Source organism: Convolutriloba macropyga, chromosome 1, assembly GCF_964194025.1.
Source record: "Convolutriloba macropyga chromosome 1, txConMacr16.3, whole genome shotgun sequence".
Lineage (NCBI taxonomy): Eukaryota > Metazoa > Xenacoelomorpha > Acoela > Convolutidae > Convolutriloba > Convolutriloba macropyga.
In genome coordinates, this window is record NC_134468.1 from 53,849,489 (window position 1) to 53,872,854 (window position 23,366).

The 23,366-nt window shown below is 36.2% G+C and overlaps 1 protein-coding gene across 5 annotated transcripts in view; it reads right to left on the reverse strand.

Annotated features, from left to right (window-relative positions):
- LOC142340355 (THO complex subunit 2-like) overlaps nucleotides 1-23,366 on the reverse strand; it is a 215,790-nt gene that overhangs the window by 119,980 nt on the left and 72,444 nt on the right. For all 5 annotated transcript variants that reach the window (XR_012759067.1, XR_012759068.1, XM_075390939.1 and 2 more), the window contains exons 13-15: nucleotides 10,435-10,842; nucleotides 9,922-10,164; nucleotides 4,279-4,475 (exon numbers count right to left, since the gene is read on the reverse strand). Coding sequence is in view for 3 of the 5 variants with exons in the window: in XM_075390939.1 (XP_075247054.1) it covers nucleotides 4,279-4,475; nucleotides 9,922-10,164; nucleotides 10,435-10,842 (848 nt within the window). In the remaining 2 variants the exon portion in view is untranslated. The remainder of the gene's footprint in view (nucleotides 1-4,278; nucleotides 4,476-9,921; nucleotides 10,165-10,434; nucleotides 10,843-23,366) is intronic.

Consider the following 23,366-nt stretch of genomic DNA (forward strand, 5'->3'; position numbering starts at 1 on the left):
AACGAGCAATAATTGGGTTAGTGGCTATTTGGCTCGGTTGTTTTTGCCATTCGGCATGCTTTATGCGTGCAAAAAATGATGAAATTAGGAGCTTAAATATGGCATTATAGCTCGTTTCAAAACACATGCATTACCCTAGGCTCCATGTTTAAGGACCGCTAAAACATGTGAGGACTAGAGCTTAAAGAGGGTGGTACAGCATTCGAGTTGGAATTAACATATAGATAGAGAAAAAATTCCTTAACAAAGGAAGATAAGAAACATTTAAAGAGACAGAAACAAAGCAAGAAAGACAGGAGTGGATGAAAAACAACAACTACCTGTTTTGTTGGTCAAGAAAACCAGAGCCATTTTGCGCATCAACTCCATTGAGGAAACATGTCCCTTGCTTAACGGCCATAGGTCTTATCGCTTACGCTACCAATGCGTATTGCATTTGTCTATTGCTCTCTCTGAATCAGCAAAAATTTGGACAATGGCTTTAATTGCTCGCCTATTTTGACAAGATAAATGAGCGCAAAACATGTGCACATTAGGAGGCAAGGAATAACAAGAGAGAAAGATTGGAAAGAAAAGAAAAAACGAAAAGAAACGACAAAAAAGGAACGAAAGAAAAAGAAAACCAACTTCTCAAATTTGTGGTCCAGGAAATTATGCCTCTTTTTCCACCTTTAATCAGGCTCGAAGCCCTACCACTCGCTTGACAGTCATTGATCTTTTACTCTCCGCTAACGATACCCATTGCTTACGTCTATTGAACATTCTAACGAGCAAATGTTTGGTTAGTGGCTATTTGGCTCGGATTTTTTGCCATTGGGCATGCTTAATGCGTGCAAAAAAATGTTGAAATTAGGAGCATAAATATGGCATTATAGCTCGTTTCAAAACATGCATTACGCTAGGCTCCGTGTTTAAGGACCGCTAAAACATGTGAGGACTGGAGCTTAAAGAGGGTGGTACAGCATTCGAGTTGGAATTAATATATAGATAGATAGATAAAGAAAAAACTCCTTAAGAAAGAAAAATAAGAAACATTTAAAGAGAAAGAAACAAAGCAAGAAAGACAGGAGTGGATGAAAAACAACAATTACCTGTTTTGTGGGTCAAGAAAACCAGAGCCATTTTGCGCATCGACTCCGTTGAGGAAACATGTCCCTTGCTTAACGGCCATAGGTCTTTTCGCTTACGCTACCAATGCGTATTGCATTTGTCTATTGCTCTCTCTGAATCAGCAAAATTTTGGACAATGGCTTTAATTGCTCCCCTATTTTAGCAAGATAAATGAGCGCAAAACATGTGCACATTAGGAGGCAAGGGATAACAAAAGAGAAAGATTGGAAAGAAAAGAAAAAACGAAAAGAAACGACAAAACAGGAACGAAAGAAAAAGAAAACCAACTTCTCAAATTTGTGGTCCAGGAAATTATGCCTCTTTTTCCACCTTTAATCAGGCTCGAAGCCCTACCACTCGCTTGACAGTCATTGGTCTTTTAATCTCCGCTAACGATACCCATTGCTTACATCTATTGAACATTCTAACGAGCAAATATTTGGTTAGTGGCTATTTGGCTCGGTTGTTTTTGCCATTCGGCATGCTTTATGCGTGCCAAAAAATGATGAAATTAGGAGCTTAAATATGGCATTATAGCTCGTTTCAAAACACATGCATTACGCTAGGCTCTATGTTTAAGGACCGCTAAAACATGTGAGGACTAGAGCTTAAAGAGGGTGGTACAGCATTCGAGTTGGAATTAATATATAGATAGATAGATAAAGAAAAAACTCCTTAAAAAAGAAAGATAAAAAACATTTAAAGAGACAGAAACATAAAGCAAGAAAGACAGGAAAAGATGAAAAACAAGAACTACCTGTTTTGTGGTTTAAGAAAACCAGAGCCATTTTGCGCATCAACTCCGTTGAGGAAACATGCCCCTCGATTAACGGCTATAGGTCTTTTCGCTTACGCTACCGATGCGAATTGCATGTCTATTGCTTTTACTGAATCAACATTTTGGTTAATGACTTTAATGGCTCGTCTATTTTGGCAAGCTAAACAAGCGCAAAAACATGTGCTTATTCGGAGCCAAAGAATGACAAAAGAGAAAGATTGGAAAAAAAGAGAAAAAAACATAGCTGGCAGATTGCCAGAAAATAGCCGCAATAGATTCGTAGATCGGCAGTCTAAAAAAACAGTAAAAAAGACAGACCAAAAAAATCGTCTTTTCATTGAAGGCTGATCTGTTATATTTTGATTAAAAATCTGTATAAGTTATTGCTGCCTCTATTAGCTGATCTCAAATAACCTTCATTTAGAGTGATACACACCCATTTGACCTTATCTCTTTGAATTAAACTAAATAAAAGTCAATTTCAAAGTGAGGAAGTCATTTTTGAGAGTGAGGTAAGTCAAGTGTGAACAAAAATTTAATCACGCTCATGAACAAAAAAACTCGCTCGACTAAGAGCGAAAAATGACGTCACACATGCCATTCAGTTGAAATTGCATGAACGAATGAACAAAAAATGGCTGTGACGTCATATGGTCGTAACAAAAATCATGACGACGAAATAAAAAAAACCAAGAGAAGGCCAATAATAGCCTCAGCTATCACTGTGCGGCTATTAATAAAGGGATGAAATAAAAGGAACAAAAAAAAATTTTAAAAGAAGAAAACCAACTTCTCAAATTTGTGGTAGCGTCTTTTTCAGCCTTTAAAAAGATTCGATCCCCTACCTCTCGCTTAACAGTCATGGGTCTTATACTCTACGCTAAGAGTTCCGATTGGTTAAGCCTATTGACCTTTCTAATACAGAAAGAACGAAAAAAAAAGAAAAACCGCAAGGAAGGTACAAATAACGAATAGAAGTAAAGAATTGAAGGACGGAAGAAGACAACCAAATACCATTTTTTTACCCCAGCACATTATGCATCCTTTTCGTACCTTACTCGGGCTTGAACTCATGCCACTCTCTTCACAGCCATAGGTCTATTCCCTTGCGCTACCGACTACTGTTGCTTTTGTCTATTGAACTGACTACATACGCAAATTTTTGGTCAATGGCTTTTTTGTCTCGCTTGTTTTTGCTAAACTGCATTCTTAATGAGCACAAAAACATGTGCAGATCAGGAGCTTAAGTATGGTGGTGTAGGCTGGACGTTTAAGGATCGTTAAAGCATGTGAAGATAGGAGCGCTGTTAGCCATTGCCCTGAAGTGCGACTTATATTTAATAAAGTAGATAGATGAGAGGGAGAGAATTAATTGCAGAACGAATGAGGAAAAAAAGAAAGAACGTCAGGAAGATATAAACAACTAATAAAAAACATAGCCGGCAGATTGCCGGAATAGCTGCGAAAGAATAGACCTGCGTGCCATATAATAGAGATAGAAACAGATACAGATCTAAATTGAAAAAAATCGACTCCGCTCAAAAAACTAGGCTAAAAAACTTTCAGCGATTAATTAATAAAGCTTGTTACATTCATTCCACAGAAGCCTCTTATTAGGGACCTTAACTGCACATATAAGTTCCTTTGACCTTAAACAAATTCAAATTAAACTCAAGTTTTAAAGTGCAAAAGTCATTTTATTGAGTGAGGTAAGTCACGTATGATCAAAATCTAATCACGCAAATAACCTAAAAACCTCCGCTAAAGCGAGTGAGAAATGATGTCACGCGCGCAAATGTTGTTAGTGAGAGGAAGAAGTCATTCAGAATATTTGACTTTTTCAGCTTTGCTGTGTGAACAAATGTAAAACGAAAAAAGAGCGTCAGACGACGAAACAAAAAAAAACCAAGATCACCGCAATATAGCTACGCTCAGCTTACAGCTTCGCAGCTATAAGAAAGAAATGAAGAACGGAAGAAATAGAACCAAATCCCAAATTTTTTACCCCAGTACATTATGCATCCCTTTCCGCCCCTACTCGTGCTTGAAACCATGCCCCTCGCTTCACAGTCCTAGGTCTAATCCCTTGCGCTACCGACGTTGGTTGCTTTTGTAGAACTATTTAATACTAGACAAACACGTAAGTGAGTGATCCTGTTTTTCACCCTAGAGTTCCACTTCTTACGTTGATGGTGCAGCGCCATTTTGTTCTTTGATTCCTACCCCTCTCCTTAATCATGATGTTCTATAGGGCACTTTAAAATGATGCGCAGTAAGCTTAGTCATCTGACCCCTTCTAAGCTTTGCGCAAAAATTTAGGCTTACGGAGCAGGCCATTTTAATGCATTTTCGAGTATTCATACTTTTTTTGAAAAAATTAGATGACAAACCGTTGGTACAGGCAGAACTGCTGTATGCGTACTACACACTCGTTCTTGGCCATACGATTGGGGTACCAGCTCTTGGATTCGGACTTGAGTCTGAACATGACACGCGTGACATGATCCAGCTGCTTCTGCTGTTCCTCCTTCATTTTGTCTACCATAACTGTCAACTTATCCTTCTCCTTCGTCTTTTTCGAATCACTCTAAACATCCACAAGTCGATGCTTTTTCTAGTAGTAAAAGAAGCGACTTCAATAATTGCTGCAAACTTTGTTTGAGAGCAGTTAATAATGCGTGTTATAGCACATTAAAATGTAATAAAAGAAGAATGAGAACAGCCATAACATCTAAAAAGGCACCATCGGGGTGTATAATTATCAACTATACGATGTTTTGCTTTGCAATGGAAATGAAACAGTTTTGAAGTTTCCAATGGTGAACTATGATTTCGATTGCGTTTTTCAAAATTTAAATACGTCAAGTAGGATTACCTAAAGCCGGGATTGCCGTATGTTCTATGTTCCGCAAAATTACCACCTGTAAATTTACACAGAAACTAAAACTGATGAAAATTTGTCCAATGAGATTATGTAAAAAATGCAACGTCAAATTTTGAAGGACGCACAGACTTCTAAAAGCTATTTAGTTCAATAACGTGAATTGCGCTTCGAAACCAAGCCTCAAGACGAGCAATACAATCAGGGCAAAATCACAACAGTGAAAAATAGCTGACGGATTGACGAAAAACATCCGCCGCTGTGCAAGTGCGTGAGAGGTAGTCTAATTGTTGTGATAAACTTATTATATAGTCTCCATCTGCACCCAGGAGGCTATTTAGTTGTTTCAGCTTGAGTTCTGCAATTACATGATATCACAGGCCGGATTATTCTCTGGTTAGCCCCTTTATTGGGGCTTTTAGATTCAGGCAGAAGAAAGCAATTCCACGAAAATTTCCTATCAAATTGAACAGCAAAACAAACGCTCACTGGAAGTAGTGTGCTTGCCCACTTTTCTCGTCTTTTTTGATACCACAGGTAGCGTTTTTTCCCTATTGCCAGTGGTAGCATTGGAAATTGACGTAGTTTTTGAAAATGCCGAGGCGATCACACAATTCGAAGGAGAATCATTGAAGAAGAGATCAATTGCAAGAACGACTCCTGCCTCGTTGTCAGCAAGGTTTTGGCCCAAAAAACTTTGACTTTACTAAGACTTTTTAATGTGGATTGTGCGCAGCTTCTATCTCAGCAACCGAACAGGGTGTATGGTTCTAGAAAACGAACTCTACAGAAGGGCAATTCTTAAAATTCAAATGACCGATAAAATCAAAATAAGACAAAAAAGAACAAAATTTGACTGAATTTCATTGTTCCTACAATAAAAAGTAATACAAATTTAGTACAAAAAAACGAGAAACTAAATCACCATTAAACAAAAGCTTGCACGAACTGCTTTCAATGTACAACGGGCTGTTGGAGCTAGCTGCAGCCTAGAGAAGATAGCTTAAACTTAATTGAGGGAGTTGAGCGGGGGGGGGGGGGCTTAAGGGTTTAATAAGGCGGGGGTTTAAATTTAAACATCCCTTCACGCCATGAAATAATGTCTCCTCAATGTTTCGGTGAACAGTATACTAGGAGACTAGTTAGAGACTTAGAGCTCGAAGAGATCTGCTCCGCAACCGCACACCCTCCGGTCCTTACCATTTTCTTCCGTTTTGAGCAATTAAAACCAACCGAGCAGATAAAAAGAACTACCATACACCCAAATCACGGAACTAAAAAAACCAGCAAGACTTCGTTTGTTTTCAGCTAATCAAAAAAAACGAACTCTAGCTGAAAACGTTTGCAGATTTTCAATTCAAAAAAGTGAAGAGAAACAAGCTACAGCAGCATTAAAAACAGAAAGGAGACAAATGCTTTTAAACGACTGTTGAGGGCCTGGCTTCGTTAGTAGCGAGCTTTTGCTCACGGAATTTGTAGCTCAAGCTTAAAACATACCCGGCAGATTGCCGGAAAATAGCCGCCGTTGATTCCAATAAGCATGATTGGGTATATTGAAAAAAAAAGATTTTTGTACAAAAATTTTTTTTAAGTCCGATCTATTTTGATGGCATTTCGTAGTTGAACATAACGTACTTCTGTTTCTTAGAGAGAGGCTACAGGGGCTACTACCAACACCAATAAGCATTAGAGGTGGAAACTAAGACTTATAGGAACGACGTTCAAATAGCGGGCATCTAAAATTGGGCTTTATGGGTTTATCCCGTTTCTATTTCTGACTTCAATTTTTTATACCGACTCTGTTCATTTTGAATTGCTTTGCTTAGCAACTGATGTTCAAATTCACTTTTAGCAGAATGAGAGAAGAGAGAAACTTGCCTAGAGAAGTCAAAAAGATTTCACGCAAAATGTCGAAAAAGAGGCAAAATGGTAAAGCGAAGTTTGACGAGGTAAAAAAAAATACGAGCGCAATAATAGCCGGCTGAGAAGATGAGGGCGGCTATTAAAAAAGGAGAAACATAACCGACTAACGTCGGGCGAATTGCTCTCAAACGACCGGCGAGCGGTTGAATTGGTTAGTAGCTAGCCACGGGGGGGGGGTGCACAGGGGGCTGATGGGGGCAGCACTGGGTGGGTGGGGGGGGGGGCAAAAGCGCGGTGGGGGGGGGGGGGGTGGAGCCCATAGTGGGGGTGGGGGGTCAACAAAGGGGGGGTGTCAACCTCTAAGAACCGACCCTCACACCATAAGTATAAGTATAAGTCTCCAAGACAGTTTGAGCTGAAACAGACCTGAAAGGCTCTAAGAGCACATAATGCCCGCTGGGCGCTACCTGTTTATCCCGTTTTTGAGGACGAAAAGTCAAAAGCGTCAGACGAAAAATTGGTCAAGCGAAAAATCGCATTAAAAAAAGACCGACAGGACTAATATAATTGCTACAAACTTCGTTTGAGAGCAATTAAAAAGGGGTGGTCGAGAGAGCCCGATTAGTGTTCGAATGAGCTGCTGTGGCGGAGTCAAAAATCTTTCCTCACAATGAGTTTGTCTCCTCAACAGCTTCAGTGATTGCATACTTAGAGACTAACGCTCGGAGAATAATAAGGCTTTAAGTAATTATTTACTGCGGAAACAGTAGCACTTGATCAAAACTGACATAACGAAAAAATGTATCAACTTTTCTCTTTGATCTGTCTCGCTGTCGCTTTCTCTCAGAACAAGGCATCGATAAAACCTTTTAAAATTGTTTAACTGACATTTTACCGATTAAAAAATCAATTCGTAAACACCTTTGTTCGTAAAATAAGCTTTGCTCCTACATCCGCTTTGGTTCGTATGAAAACAGTGCCCCCAACAGAATTCAAATCCTTTGAACTGACAAAAAATCACAATAGCACCAGAACTAGACTCGCTATCGCTTCGCAAGAGCTGTTAGACTGCCAGGAAATAACTGCAATAGTTTTGTAGATTTGCAGTCTTAAAAAGATCGCAAAATCAACAGACAAAAAAAAGATTCTTTTCAATAAAGGCTGAGATGATGTATTTTGATAAAGAATTCTAATAACTTATTGCTGCTTCTATTAGGTACTCTCAAATAATCTTCAAGGAGAGTGACACACATTCACTTGATCATATCTCCGTGAAATAAAGTTAAAATAAATTTAATTTCAGAGTGAGGAAGTCAATTTTGAGAGGGAGGTAATTCACGTGTGACCACAAAATTAGAAAGCTCAAAGAGATCTGCTCAGCAACATAGCGCCCTCTGTGAATTACCATTTTTTCCCATTTCGAGCACGACAAACAACGGGCAGAAAAAAGGAGCTATCAGACACCAAAAAGGGGAAAGCCCAGCCGGACTTCGTTTGTTTTCTAATTAATTAAAAAGACGAACTGCAGCTGAAAACGTTCGCAGATTTTCAATTTAAAAAAGTAAAGAAAAAACGCTCAAGCAGCATTTAAAACAGTAAAAAGACAACAAATCTCAAAATCTCATCCAAAAATCAATTGCCAAATTTAAAAATGCCAAAGTTTTCAAAAAACGATGAACCCCTAAAATATGAGAGTAGAAGCATTTCGTCCAAAAAATTCAGTTAAACTTTCAAAATTATTAGACTAACGTCGGGCAAATACTTTCATACGACTGGGGATCGGTGGGCTTCGTTAGTAGCGAACTTCTGCTCAGGGAGTGTATCTCAAGCTTAAAAAAGGAGAAAAAGAGGTAGTCGAACGTGCCGGGTTAGTGTTCGAATGAGGTGCGGTGGCGGAGTCAGAAAACTTCCCTCACAATGAGTTTGTCTTCTCAACAGCTTCATTAATTGCACACTTAGAGTTTAACGCTTGGAGAATAATAATTCTTGAGAATAATTAACTACTGTGGAAACAGGCACACTTGATCATAACTCAGCGAAAAATTGTAATCTTTTTCTCTTTGATCTGTCTCGCTGTCGCTTTCTCTCAGAACAAGGCATCAAAAAACTTTTTACAACTTGATCAACTGACATTTTACCGATTAAAAAACCAATTCGTAAACACCTTTGTACGCAAAATTAGCTTTGTTCATACACCCGCTTTGGTTCCTATGAAAACAGTGTCCCCAACAAAAATAAAAGCCTTTGACATGACGAAAAAGCGCAATACCACCCAAAGTAGACTCGCAATCGCTTTGCAGTTATCAAATAAACAGAGCTCGCAGGTTGCCAGAAAATTAACTGCAATAGATTTGTAGATCTGCAGTCGCAAAAAGACAAAAAGAAGCTTCTTTTCATTAAATGCTGAGATGTTTTATTTTGAGAAAGAAACCTTATAACTTGTTGCGGCTTCTATTAAGTACTCTCAAATAACCTCCAATGAGAGTGACACACATTCACTTGACCTTATCTCCGTGAAATAAAGTTTAAAAAACGTCAATTTCAGAGTGAGGAAGTCTTTTTGAGAGGGAGGCAATGTGTCACCAAAAAGCTAACCACGCAAATTAGCAAAACATCGCTCCGCTAAGAGTGAAATTGACGTCACTCGCGCAACTCAATTGAAATAGCATGAACGAAAAAACACAGCTGAAGTGGTTGAAGTCATATGGTCGTGACAAAAATCTCATATGGTCGTGACAAATAAAAAACCAAGAGAAGGTCAACAAGCGCCACCCCAACCATCGCTGTGCGGCTATTGTGATCACTGACTAAAGTCGGGACAACTGCTCTCAAACGACAGGCAAGCTGTTGTCTTCGGTAAAAGCCAGTTGGGGCTTAGAAATGTTAGCATTAGGGGGGAGCGTCAGCGGAGCGGGGGGGGGGGGGGTGGGGGTGGCGTTAGAGGGACTGGACGAGAAAGGGGGTTTCAAATAGACAGGTTGAGGAGGTTGTACAATAGGAGCGATGAGGGGGGATGGCCGTGGAGGTGGGTAGGGTGACTGAGGGGGTCGAAATCTTTAGATTAAGAAAAGCCCTTCACACCATGAAATTGTCTCCTCAAACAGTTTCGTTGAATCACATTCTTAGAGACTAGTAAGGCTTAAGGCTCTAAGAGAACTACTGAGCCACCTAATGCCCTCCGGGCTTTACCTGTTTAACCCGTTTTTGCGCACGAAAAGTTGTGGCATACATACTAATAACATGTGTACAATAATTGAGAAATATAGAAAATTTGACAATGTTAACTCACCCAGTCACTTCTGGCATCTATGGCAGTCTTCTGATTGTTGAGTTTGACCACCTCCTTGTCGTACACATCGACTGGCACTCTGATGTCGTACAAGGAGAGACTCCAGAATGTGAAGTAGAATTGGGGAGTGACGTGGTCGAAGAGGAGAGAGGTACATGGCTCTGCCTGTAACACTGGCAGGGAAGCACTCATCACTGTCTCCATCACTGCATCTACTGCTTCCTTGTACTTCTTCACCACTATCTACAAATAAATTACGTGGTCTGGCGAACAATGACAACAGCTAATTTCAAACAATCACGTTTTTAGGCAACCGTTCATTTCCACGGAAGAACAATGCAATTTAAGACTGATATTTCATACGAGTTTAATAGTTTATAATAGATGGGAATATACATGAAAGGTTGATCAGTTAACACATTAGGGCATAATCAGATAACCGATCATGAGTTTATTGCAAGGGGCTTTACTAAAATACCAATTTCTTCGCACAATCGCACAGAAGTAACTAACTCTATCGGGTAATTTTCCATCTTCTGTTTTTGTCCTCTCTTCTTGCTTCATTTCTTCAAATTTCAAATTGATTTGTCGCTGAAACTTGATCCGACTCAGAGAAAAGGCCGCATCAGGGGAGAGACCATAATTGGCTAATAACTCGTCGAATGCTGGAAGCGATGCCATTTCGTCCAAATTCTGACTGAGGTCAAGGAATTCCAACATTTGGACAAGGCAGTCCTGTGATTGGTCGTAGAGGGAGCCAATAAGCTTCAAGTGTCCCTCCAGACCCTCTTTGAATACAACTGAGTTCCTGTGATTGGCAAGCAACATACAAAGGGGGAACGCAATATTCAATTCAACCATCGTGTCTTTCAGCCGCTTCGAAGATTTCTGACAAGCACGAACTTGTCCTTGGTATGCCGCCTAGAATCATTGAAAAAGGATTGAACTGTTTGACCGGTGCGTTTAATTCAAAACTGGTTTCCGTTGATAAAGCATATGACCAAATTTTTGAACATAGCCCACTAAGGACAAGGGGCTTTGGTTGGGCTGGTGGCGAAACCCCACACACAAGAACCACCCCACACAACATGAACTTATGTCTCTTCATCAGTTTGTGAATTGCATACTTCGAGCGCGGAGGGTATTAAGTTGCTGAGCAGTTCTTTTAGAGCCTTACAAATCTCTAAGTATGCGATTCACTGAAACTGCTGCGACATGAATTCAAGGTGCGTAGGGTGATTCTTGTAAGGCGTACGCCTCAAAGAGAGATGCTCAGCGACTCAATGCTTTCAGAGCTTACGTTTTTGAGAACAAAAAGTCAAATGGTCAGACAAACTATCAGACCAAGAAGCCTTACGAGATATTGCATAAAAAATAATCGTACTGAAATAATTGCCACAAAATACAAGCATCACTCTAAAAACAGCAAACTCTCAGCATCACAAAACAACACAACAGAAAACTCAAAACGCAAAAAAGAACTGGCACCAAAAATCTGGTTTCAATCATGACAGCACTTGTTGCAATCATAACAAACACAGCAGGCAAATAGTCGCCGCTGTCCCGCTTGATATACACTGGGATTGAAACAGAAAAGGAGAGAAAAAGTCGGAAGCCAGCTGCCTGGAAATTTTAAAAACAAATAAAATTTTATCATAACTGTTCAAAGACACCTTTTGATCGACATATTACCTTAAGAGGCGTTCTTGCATTCATTTTAACGTTTTTAAAACAAAAAAAAATAAAAGCTCGTCATCATTTTACTGGGAATCTATCTGTCGGAGTCATTCATTGGATTAGTATTATTCACCTGGTGAGACCAATCCAAGATTTTGCGACCTTTTTAGTTTTTTTCCGAATGAGTCACTAGCTTTTTGAAATCAGGCCCAGTGTATCCAACAACAACGAGGATGCAGAGGCCCGCGCTAGCAAAATGGAACAGTGACAAACGAGCTTAAAACATAGATTCAAAACAGCAAGATAAGATAGAACTCCATACAGCTCTGAAACACCACAAATCCGTTAATGATCAAGCCATGTCAAAATTGTATTATTGAGAGAAAAAAAATAAAATGATAGCGAATATTCTCGATGGCAACAAAAGCAAACAAACAAAACAAAACAAAAAGTTTGTACCACGATTTTCCAAACACCTTGTCAATTCAGACAACACGTACAAAATTCTTAAACAAAGCGATAAAAGTAGAACTCCCTTCAGAACTTCGTAGACAAAACTTTGCCAATAAACATGATACATGGACACAGAAACATGAATAAACGGAAATAAAAACCAGACTCCAATTCTTGTTAATGCAGTAGTCAGCGTTAATCATTGGATTAATAGTCTTCATCTGGTGAGACTAATTCAGGATTTTGCAATCTCACAAATATTTCTCTCTAGGTTTTAGGTAAAAGTCTTACTTGTTTCTTTTTCAATTCGTATTTTTTTCAGACTGATTCACTAGCTTTTTGAGATCAAGCCCTAAATAACCAACAACAATTTAGAAGCACATGCCCTAGCAAATTGGAACAGGGACATTTTCACTTGTAAAACTTTAAAACTAAGACAGCAAAAGATCAGTATGATCAAGCCATGTCACCTTGTACTATTGAGAGGACAAAATTTAAAAAAGCCGAAGAATAATCTAGATGGCAACAAAAGCAGAGAAACCAAACAACTTTATGGCAACAACAGTTTCTCCCAAAATTTCTGCACAATTTTCCAAACACCTTGTCATTTCAGACAGCACGTAAAATTTGTTAAAGTGAAGCTGCAATACATTCAAACCCATTTTCAACCATAAGCGATGTTAACAATTTCATGGACTCTTACAACGGCTGGAACAAAATCCGAAAGCCGCGTCTTTCCTTTGGAACATAATGCTATTAATCAGGGTACTGACGGAAAAAAATGCAGCTGAGGAAAAGGGTGATCTAGTTGGTTAAATACCTGACCAAATTCATATCCCATAAGATTGATATATGCCAAATTTCCAAAATAAAAATGTTTTATACGGAAGCGATTAAAATAGCTGAAATTAATGTCTATAACCAAGAAATCAACAACATAACATATCAAATTAAAGGCGAAATCAGGGGTCCAATTTTTACTTTCTCATTTGCTGTCTTGACGCAAATGATATAAGACAGGATGGTGCGCACCCAAATATTTACGGAGTTAAAACATAGTTACAACTTTGCGACAAAATTGGCTACAACTGTTCATGAAACATATCATTGAGAAAATTGTGTCCTAAACACCAAAACGCAAAACTTTGGGCTTTCAAATAGGGATGGAATTTTCTCAATAGTCCCAATGAATTTTGATACATTTGGGTGACACAATTCTTGGATAGAAACTGCTTCCCTTCAAGAAATTCTACGTCTTGTTTGTTAAGTTTTTAATAAGTTTCTTTTTAAGGGGAACTTGAATTTTTCACTCAAGTCCCTCAAATCAATTTGAATTTTTCACGTGAATAAGTCACTCAAATTATATCAAACTAAAACTTTAGATTTTGGTCAGCTTTATTTATACAATCTGTTTTCACTAAGGTTTGGTTTCTTTAATATTACCTCTATATTAACGGTCATAGCACTTAAATTGCAAAAGAGCGGAGAGATTTAAACGAATCCTGACCAGCTCATAGAGAAGTTAAAAACAATGGATCAGTAGTAGGACAATAGTTGGTCAGAAGACACTACATACTTGTTCGCCATTAATTGTAGAAGCCTGCATAATAAATCTGAAGAATTATCAAATTTTTTGACAACTCTTGACCATGTCTTTCATAGCAAATACCAATTTCTCACTCATACATAGCCTGGAAAAACCAGTTTGAAAAACACTCAACCAGTTAAAAAACATAATAACAAAATAAAAATCGAAGTCAAATTGTCGCATATGAACAAAAACCACAAGCGAGAAAGCAAACTTTTATTCAAACACAGTTTTCTATCTAAGCTTTAAAATGAGAGTGCAAGCCGCACAATCACACGCTCTTTCGCTACACTTCGTTTCGGCTTGAGAAATATCATAATCTCCATTGCCGGAAAATTCCGGAAACCACTCGAAGGAGCAAATTGGCCACCTTACCTCACATAATGAACTCGATAACAAAAATCGCAACAAAAACAACTTCGAAAAAACATGAATATAACCAATGAACAAGAATTCAACCAGAAAAGCTAATAAAACATCTGATAAAATTGGCAGAAGACCATGCGATACGCTTAGTTTCTTAACGATGACAAATTGACTGAAAAATGAACAAAAGTATTTCACGTAGAGAAAATGGTGGTAAAGGAAACGGACAAAATCAAAATTCCCGGCAAAATTTCAAGTTAACTTAGCTACAAACTAAACAGTTAGCTAAAAACTACAAAATTGCCATTATGCCATTTCCAAAACATTATTTTGTAAAAACCGTTATTACTGCTTCTGGTCAGGTATTAACCCTCCCAAGACCAGATTTATACAAAAAAAAGCAAAAAGGAGAACATCTTCACATTTAATTCACAAAAGTGGCAAGTATAGCTTTGAATGACTTTAAAAATTACTTAGTTATCTTTACTTACGAGAGAGAAACTTTTTTATAAAAAGGATCGTACTTCTTTAATGGTTAACAATAGTTAACAAAAACAACTCAAAATTTGCTGCTTTTGTTCGAAATTTCAAATATTTTTAAAAAGCATAAAAGTCATAGAAAGCAACAACTTTGACTTAAACGATATGAATTATGAAGATTCCTATTAGCAACCTAATTTTACTTCAGTGAGTAATGAGACAAAAGTAAGACTGTAAGACTACGAAATTACAAACACCTGAAAACGCAAAAATTAATAAAAAACTTTTGAAAACAATAACCGTCAAAGTCAAGAAAACCAAAAGCCATGACTACAAACTTTTAATTAATTTCATTTATAACGCAATAGCAACCAAAGAGACCCGTCGTCAATGATACCTATTGATAAGACCACAGATATATAATAGAAAAAAGGGCAATAATTAAATGTTCACTAATGATTTATGCCAATAAACAGTGTCAAAGTCATACACAGCATTAGCTACCCGTTGATAAGTTCAAGCAAGTGCAGATAGGCATATCTAGAATACATGTATTGTATTACTAGCACTTTAGAGGAAAACCACTGAAAATAAATCTAATTGCCGCATGTGAAAAAAAATCGTTTTCGAAAACCGAATAATTGTTCAAATACCAATTTCTCAATCATACATGGACTGAAAAATCAACAAAAAGTATTTCAAGTAGGGAATTGAAGGTAAAGGAGATGAAATGGATGAAATCAAAATTCCCTGCGAAAATGTGAAAAAACTTAGCTGCAAATTACCAGTCAGCTACAAACTACAAAAACTGCCATTATGCTACTTCCAAACCATTAAATTGTAAAACTGTTATTACTGCTTCTGGTCAAATATTCACCCTTCCAAGACCTCGCAGATTTTCACAAAAAAGCAACAACGAAAACAGATTTACAATTGTTTCACTAAAAAGTGCCCAGTCTAGCTTTAAAGGAATTCCATCCATCAACATCCCTATAATAGCTCTGAATAAAGATTGAAGAGGAAGTAGCGAATCATGAGAAATTAGCAATAGCCAATAAAGAAGAAAATTGGCCAAAGTTTGCTTTAAAATACTCAAATATCTTCACTGAGGAGAGAAAAACTTTTTTTATAAAAAGGCTCTGTTACTTCTTCAATGGTTACCAAAAAAAACTCATATTTTATTTTTTCCGTTTTTGAAATTTTGCCACTTTTTTTTAAAAAAGCAGAAAAGTCATAGAAAGCAACAAGTTTGACTTAAACGATATGAATTATGAAGATTCCTATTATCAACCTAATTTTAACTCAGTCAGTAATGAGAAAAAAGTAAGACTAAGACAACGAAATTACAAACACCTGAAAACACAAAAATTAATAAAAAACTTTTGAAAACAAATACCGTCAAAGTCAAGAAAACCACAAGCCATGACTACAAACTATTGATAAATTTCGTTTATACCGCAATAGCAACCAAAGAGACCCGTCGTCAACGATAACTATTGATGAGACCACAGACATATAATAGAAAAAAGGGCAATAATTAAATGTTCACTAATGGTTTATGCCAATAAACAGTGTCAAAGTCATACACAGCATTAGCTACCCGTTGATAAGTTCAAGCAAGTGCAGATAGGCGTATCTAGAATACATGTATTGTATTACTAGCACTTTAGAGGAAAACCACTGAAAATAAACCTAATTGCCGCATGTGAAAAAAAAATCGTTTTCAAAAACCGAATAATTGTTCAAATACCAATTTCTCAATCATACATGGACTGAAAAATCAACAAAAAGTATTTCAAGTAGAGAATTGGTGGTAAAGGAGATGAAATTGATGAAATCAAAATTTCCTGCAAAAATGTGAAACAACTTAGCTGCAAATTACCAGTCAGCTACAAACTACAAAAACTGCCATTATGCTACTTCCAAACCATTATATTGTAAAACTGTTATTACTGCTTCTGGTCATGTATTCACCCTTCCAAGACCTCGCAGATTTTCACAAAAAAGCAACAAAGAAAACACATTTACAATTGTTTCACTAAAAAGTGCCCCGTCCAGCTTTAAATGAATTCCATCAACATCCCTATAATAGCTCTGAAAAGATTGAAGAGGAAAAAGCGAATCATGAGAAATTAGCAATAACCAATAAAGAAGAAAATTGGCCAAAGTTTTCTTTAAAATACTCAAACATCTTCACTTAGGAGAGAAAAACTTTTTTTATAAAAAGGCTCTGTTACTTCTTCAATGGTTACCAAAAAAAACTCATATTTTATTTTTTCCGTTTTTGAAATTTTGCCACTTTTTTTTAAAAAAGCAGAAAAGTCATAGAAAGCAACAAGTTTGACTTAAACGATATGAATTATGAAGATTCCTATTATCAACCTAATTTTAACTCAGTCAGTAATGAGAAAAAAGTAAGACTAAGACAACGAAATTACAAACACCTGAAAACACAAAAATTAATAAAAAACTTTTGAAAACAAATACCGTCAAAGTCAAGAAAACCACAAGCCATGACTACAAACTATTGATAAATTTCGTTTATACCGCAATAGCAACCAAAGAGACCCGTCGTCAACGATAACTATTGATGAGACCACAGACATATAATAGAAAAAAGGGCAATAATTAAATGTTCACTAATGGTTTATGCCAATAAACAGTGTCAAAGTCATACACAGCATTAGCTACCCGTTGATAAGTTCAAGCAAGTGCAGATAGGCGTATCTAGAATACATGTATTGTATTACTAGCACTTTAGAGGAAAACCACTGAAAATAAACCTAATTGCCGCATGTGAAAAAAAAATCGTTTTCAAAAACCGAATAATTGTTCAAATACCAATTTCTCAATCATACATGGACTGAAAAATCAACAAAAAGTATTTCAAGTAGAGAATTGGTGGTAAAGGAGATGAAATTGATGAAATCAAAATTTCCTGCAAAAATGTGAAACAACTTAGCTGCAAATTACCAGTCAGCTACAAACTACAAAAACTGCCATTATGCTACTTCCAAACCATTATATTGTAAAACTGTTATTACTGCTTCTGGTCAAGTATTCACCCTTCCAAGACCTCGCAGATTTTCACAAAAAAGCAACAAAGAAAACACATTTACAATTGTTTCACTAAAAAGTGCCCCGTCCAGCTTTAAATGAATTCCATCAACATCCCTATAATAGCTCTGAAAAGATTGAAGAGGAAAAAGCGAATCATGAGAAATTAGCAATAACCAATAAAGAAGAAAATTGGCCAAAGTTTTCTTTAAAATACTCAAACATCTTCACTTAGGAGAGAAAAACTTTTTTTATAAAAAGGCTCTGTTACTTCTTCAATGGTTACCAAAAAAAAACTCATATTTTGTTTTTTCTTCCGTTTTTGAAATTTTGCCAAATTTTTTTTAAAAAGCATAGAAGTCAAAGAAAGCAACAACTTTGAACTTAAACAATATGAATTATGATAAATTCTATTAGCAACCTAACTTTACTTCAGTAAGTAATGAGAATAAACAGAAAGACAGACAACGAAATGAGAAACACTTGAAAACTCAAAAAATCATTTAAAACTTTTGAAAACAAATACAGTTAAAGTCAAAAAACGAGACTACCAACCATTTAATAGTTTCATTTATGCCGTAGCAACCAAAGAGGCCTGTCGTTAATGATAATGTTAGTGATAATTAATGAAAAGACAACAGAAATCTAATAGAAATAGGGGCAAAAATCAAATGTTCATTAAAAGTTTATGCCAACAAATAGAGTCAAAATCACATACAACATTAGCTGCTTGTTGATAAATTCAAGCAATTGCACATAGGCGTATCTAGAGCACATATGTATTATATTAATAGCACTCTAGATGAAAAACACTGAAAAGAAATCAAATCGACGCATGTGAAAAAAACAGCTTTCAAAAACCAAAAAAGTGCTCAAATGCCAATTTTTCCCCCATACATGGACTGGAAAACCATTTAGAAAAACATCCGATCAAAAACTCAATAAAACAGTAACAATCAAAGTCAAATTACCGCATATGAACAAAAACCACAAGCGAGAAAGCAAACTTTTATTCAAACACAGCTTTCTATCTAAGCTTTAAAATGAGAGTGCAAGCCGCACAATCACACGCTCTTTCGCTCCACTTTGTTTCGGCTTGAGAAATATCATAATCTCCATTGCCAGAAAAATTCAGGAAACGACTCGAAGCAGCAAATTGGCCACCTTAGCTTACATAATGAACATCCTACTCCATAACGATAATCATAACAAAAACAACTTTGAAACAACATGAATATAACCACAGAAAAACTATCCAACCAGAAAAACTGATAAAGCATCTGAAAATTTTTCATTGAGGGGCGGCTCCAAAACAACTATTGGCAGAAGACCACGTGATACGTTTACTTTTTTTTACAATTACGAAATGAGAAAAAAATCAAAAAAAAAATATTTCAAGTAGAGAAAATGGAGGTAAAGGAAAGAATTTGACAAAATCAAAACTCCCTGCAAAAATTTTAAAACAAATTAGCTACAAACTATACAGTTAGCTACAAACTACACAAATTGCCATTATGCTACTTCGAAACCATTATTTTGTAAAACTGTTATCACTGCTTCTGGTCAAGTATTCACCCTCCTAATACAATGCAGATTTATACAAAAGCAAAAAAGAAAACAATTTCCTATTTGTTTCCTTATAAACTGCCCAGTATTGCTTCAAATGACTTCAATCAACACCACTAAAATAGCTCGAATAAAGATAGAACAGGAAGAAGTAGCGGATCAGGAGAAATTGGCAATCCTCAAAGTCGCAAATTGGACAAAATTAAAAAAAATGCTGAATCTTTACAAAGGAGAAAAAATTGTTTATAATAAGCTCTATAACTTCAATAGTTAACAATAGTTAACAAAAACAACTCTGTTTTGTTTTTGTTTGAAAATTTCCGAGAAGTCATAGAAAGCAAAAACTTTGACTTAAACGATATGAATTATAATGATTCCTATCAGCAACCTAATTTTACCTCAGTCAGCAATGCGAATAAATAGTAAGACAGTACGACAACGAAATTACAGACACTTGAAAACTCAAAAAAACTTTCGAAAACAAACACAAAGACAAGAAAACCACTAGCCACGCTACAAACTTTTAGTTAGATTTGTTTATGCCGCAATAGCAACCAAAGACACCAGTAGTTAATGATAAATATTGATAAGACAATAGAAATATAATACAAAAAGTGGCAAAAATCAAATGTACACTAATAGTTTATGCCAACAAATTTACTGAAAACATTTAGAAAAACATCGATCAAAAAATTGATAAAACAGTCAAAATCGGAGTAAAATAGCCGCATGAGAACAAAAACGACGACAAAGAACGAAATTTTATTCAAACACCGCTTTCTAACTGTGCTCTAAAATGAGAGTGCAAGCCGCACACCCACACTCTTCGCTCCACTTCCTGTTTCGGTTCGAGCAAAATGATAACTTCCATTGCCGGAAAAATTCCGGAAACGACTCGAAGGAGCAAATTGGCCACCTTAGCTCACATAATGAACATCCTACCCGATAACAATAATCGTAACAAAAACAACTTCTAAACAAAAAATTAATACAACCAAAGAAAAAGTACCCAATCAGAAAAGTTGTTGAAGCACCAGGAAATTTTTTCATTGAGGGGCGACTCCAAAACAACTTTTGGCAGAAGACCACGCGACACGTTTAGTTTCTTTACGATTACCAATTGACCGAAAAATCAACAAAAGTATTTCAAGTAGAGTAAGTGGAGGCAAAATGAAAAGAAATGGACAAAATGAGAAGTCTGCAAAACTTTAATATAACTTAGCTACAAAATACACAGCTACAAATTACACAAATTGCCCTTAAACTACTACCAAACCATTATATTGTAAAACTGTTACAGCTTCTGGTCAAGCACTCACCCTCCCAACACCTTGCAGATCTGTACAAAAAAAAGCAGAAAAGAAAACAAATTCGTATCTCTTTCACTAAAAAAGTGCCCAGTCTAGCTTCAAATGACTTGTAAACCATTATTTTGTAAACCTTTTATTACAGCTTCTAGTAAAGTATTCACCATCCTAATACAATGCAGATTTATACAAAAGCAAAAAAGAAAACAAATTCCTATTTGTTTCCTTATAAACTGCCCAGTATTGCTTCAAATGACTTCAATCAACACCACTAAAATAGCTCGAATAAAGATAGAACAGGAAGTAGCGGATCAGGAGAAATTGGCAATCCTCAAAGTCGCAAATTGGACAAAATTTTAAAAAAATTACTGAATCTTTACAAAGGAGAAAAAATTGTTTATAATAAGCTCTATAACTTCAATAGTTAACAATAGTTAACAAAAACAACTCTGTTTTGTTTTTGTTTGAAATTTTGCCAAATTTTTTTAAAAAGCAGAGAAGTCATGGAAAGCAACAACTTTGACTTAAACGATATGAATTCTAATGATTCCTATTAGCAACCTAATTTTACCTCAGTCAGCAATGAGAATAAATAGTAAGACAGTACGACAACGAAATTACAGACACTTGAAAACTCAAAAAAACTTTTGAAAACAAACACAGTCAAAGACAAGAAAACCACTAGCCATGCTATAAACTTTTAATTAAATTCGTTTATGCCGCAATAGCAACCAAAGACACCAGTAGTTAATGATAAATATTGATAAGACAATAGAAATATAATACAAAAAGTGGCAAAAATCAAATGTACACTAATAGTTTATGCCAACAAATGTACTGAAAACATTTAGAAAAACATCGATCAAAAAATTGATAAAACAGTCAAAATCGGAGTAAAATAGCCGCATGAGAACAAAAACGACGACAAAGAACGAAATTTTATTCAAACACCGCTTTCTAACTGTGCTCTAAAATGAGAGTGCAAGCCGCACACCCACACTCTTCGCTCCACTTCCTGTTTCGGTTCGAGCAAAATGATAACTTCCATTGCCGGAAAAATTCCAGAAACGACTCGAAGGAGCAAATTGGCCACCTTAGCTCACATAATGAACATCCTACCCCATAACAATAATTGTAACAAAAACAACTTTAAACAAAAATTTAATACAACAAAAGAAAAAGTACCCAATCAGAAAAGTTGTTGAAGCACCAGGAAATTTTTTCATTGAGGGGCGACTCCAAAACAACTTTTGGCAGAAGACCACGCGACACGTTTAGTTTCTATACGATTACCAATTGACCGAAAAATCAACAAAAGTATTTCAAGTAGAGCAAGTGGAGGCAAAATGAAAAGAAATGGACAAAATCAGAAGTCTCTGCAAAATTTTAATATAACTTAGCTACAAAATACACAGCTACAAATTACACAAATTGCCCTTAAACTACTACCAAACCTTAAGATTGTAAAACTGTTACAGCTTCTGGTCAAGCACTGACCCTCCCAACACCTTGCAGATCTGTACAAAAAAAGCAGAAAAGAAAACAAATTCGTATCTCTTTCACTAAAAAAGTGCCCATTCTAGCTCCAAATGACTTGTAAACCTTTTATTACAGCTTCTAGTAAAGTATTCACCCTCCTAATACAATGAAGATTTATACAAAAAAGCAACTAAGAAAACAAATTCGTATCAGTTTCACTAAAAAGTGCCCAGTATAGCATATATCAACACCCCTATAATAGCTCTTAATAAAGATTAAACAGGAAGAAGTAGCGAATCAGGAGAAATTATCAAAAGCAAAAAAAAGGCGAAAATTGGTCAAAACTTGATTAAAATTACTCCATTGTTTTCACTTAGGAGAAGAACTTTCTAAAAAAAATCACTTACTTCAATAGTTAACAATAGTTAACGAAAAACTTTTTTCTGTTTTTGAAACTTTGCCTAAGTTTTTTAAAAAGCATAGAAGTCATAGAAAGCATCAACTTTGAATTTAAACAATATGAATTATAATGATTCCTATTAGCAATCTATTAGACCAGTCAGTAATGAGAATAAATAGTAAGACAAAAAAATACAAACTCAAAAACTCATAAAAACCTTGAAAACAAACACAGTCAAAGTCTAGAAAACTACTAGCCATGACAAAACATTAATTAGTTTCATTTATGCCGCATTAGCCATCAAAAACACTCATCGTTAACGATAATTATTGATAAGACAACAGAAATATAATAGAAAAAGGGGGCAGAAATCAAATACTCACTAATAATTTATAACAACAAATAGTGTCCATAATAAACATTACCTGCCCGTTGATGAGTTCAAGCAATTGCAGATAGGCGTATCTAGATCACATATGTATTATATTAATAGCACTCTACAGGAAAAACACCGAAAAGAAATCAAATTGCCGCATGTGAAAAATTGCTTTCCAAAACCCAAAATTTGTTCAAATACCAATTTCTCACCCATACATCGACTGCAAAAACCATTTGGAAAAACATCGATCAAAAAATTGACAAGACAGTAAAAACTGAAATCAAATTGCCGCATTAGAACAAAAACCACAAGAGAGAGAGAGAGCGAACTTTTATTCAAACACCGCTTTCTAACTGTGCTTTAAATTGAGAGTGCAAGCCGCACAACCACGCGCTCTTTCGCTCCACTTCCTGTCTCGGCTTGAGCAAAATCATAACTTCCATTGCCGGAAAAATTCCGTAAACGACTCGAAGAACCAAATTGGCCACCTTAGCTGAAATAATGAAAATCCTACCTGATAACAATAATCGTAACAAAAAACTTCGAAACGAGAACATAAAAATATCCAATGAAAAAGTATCCGACCAGAAAAGCTGATAAAGCATCTGATAAGTTTTTATGAGTTGCGACTTCAAAAGAACTAATGACAGAAGACTAGGCGAAACATTTTTTTAATAACGATTACAAAATGAC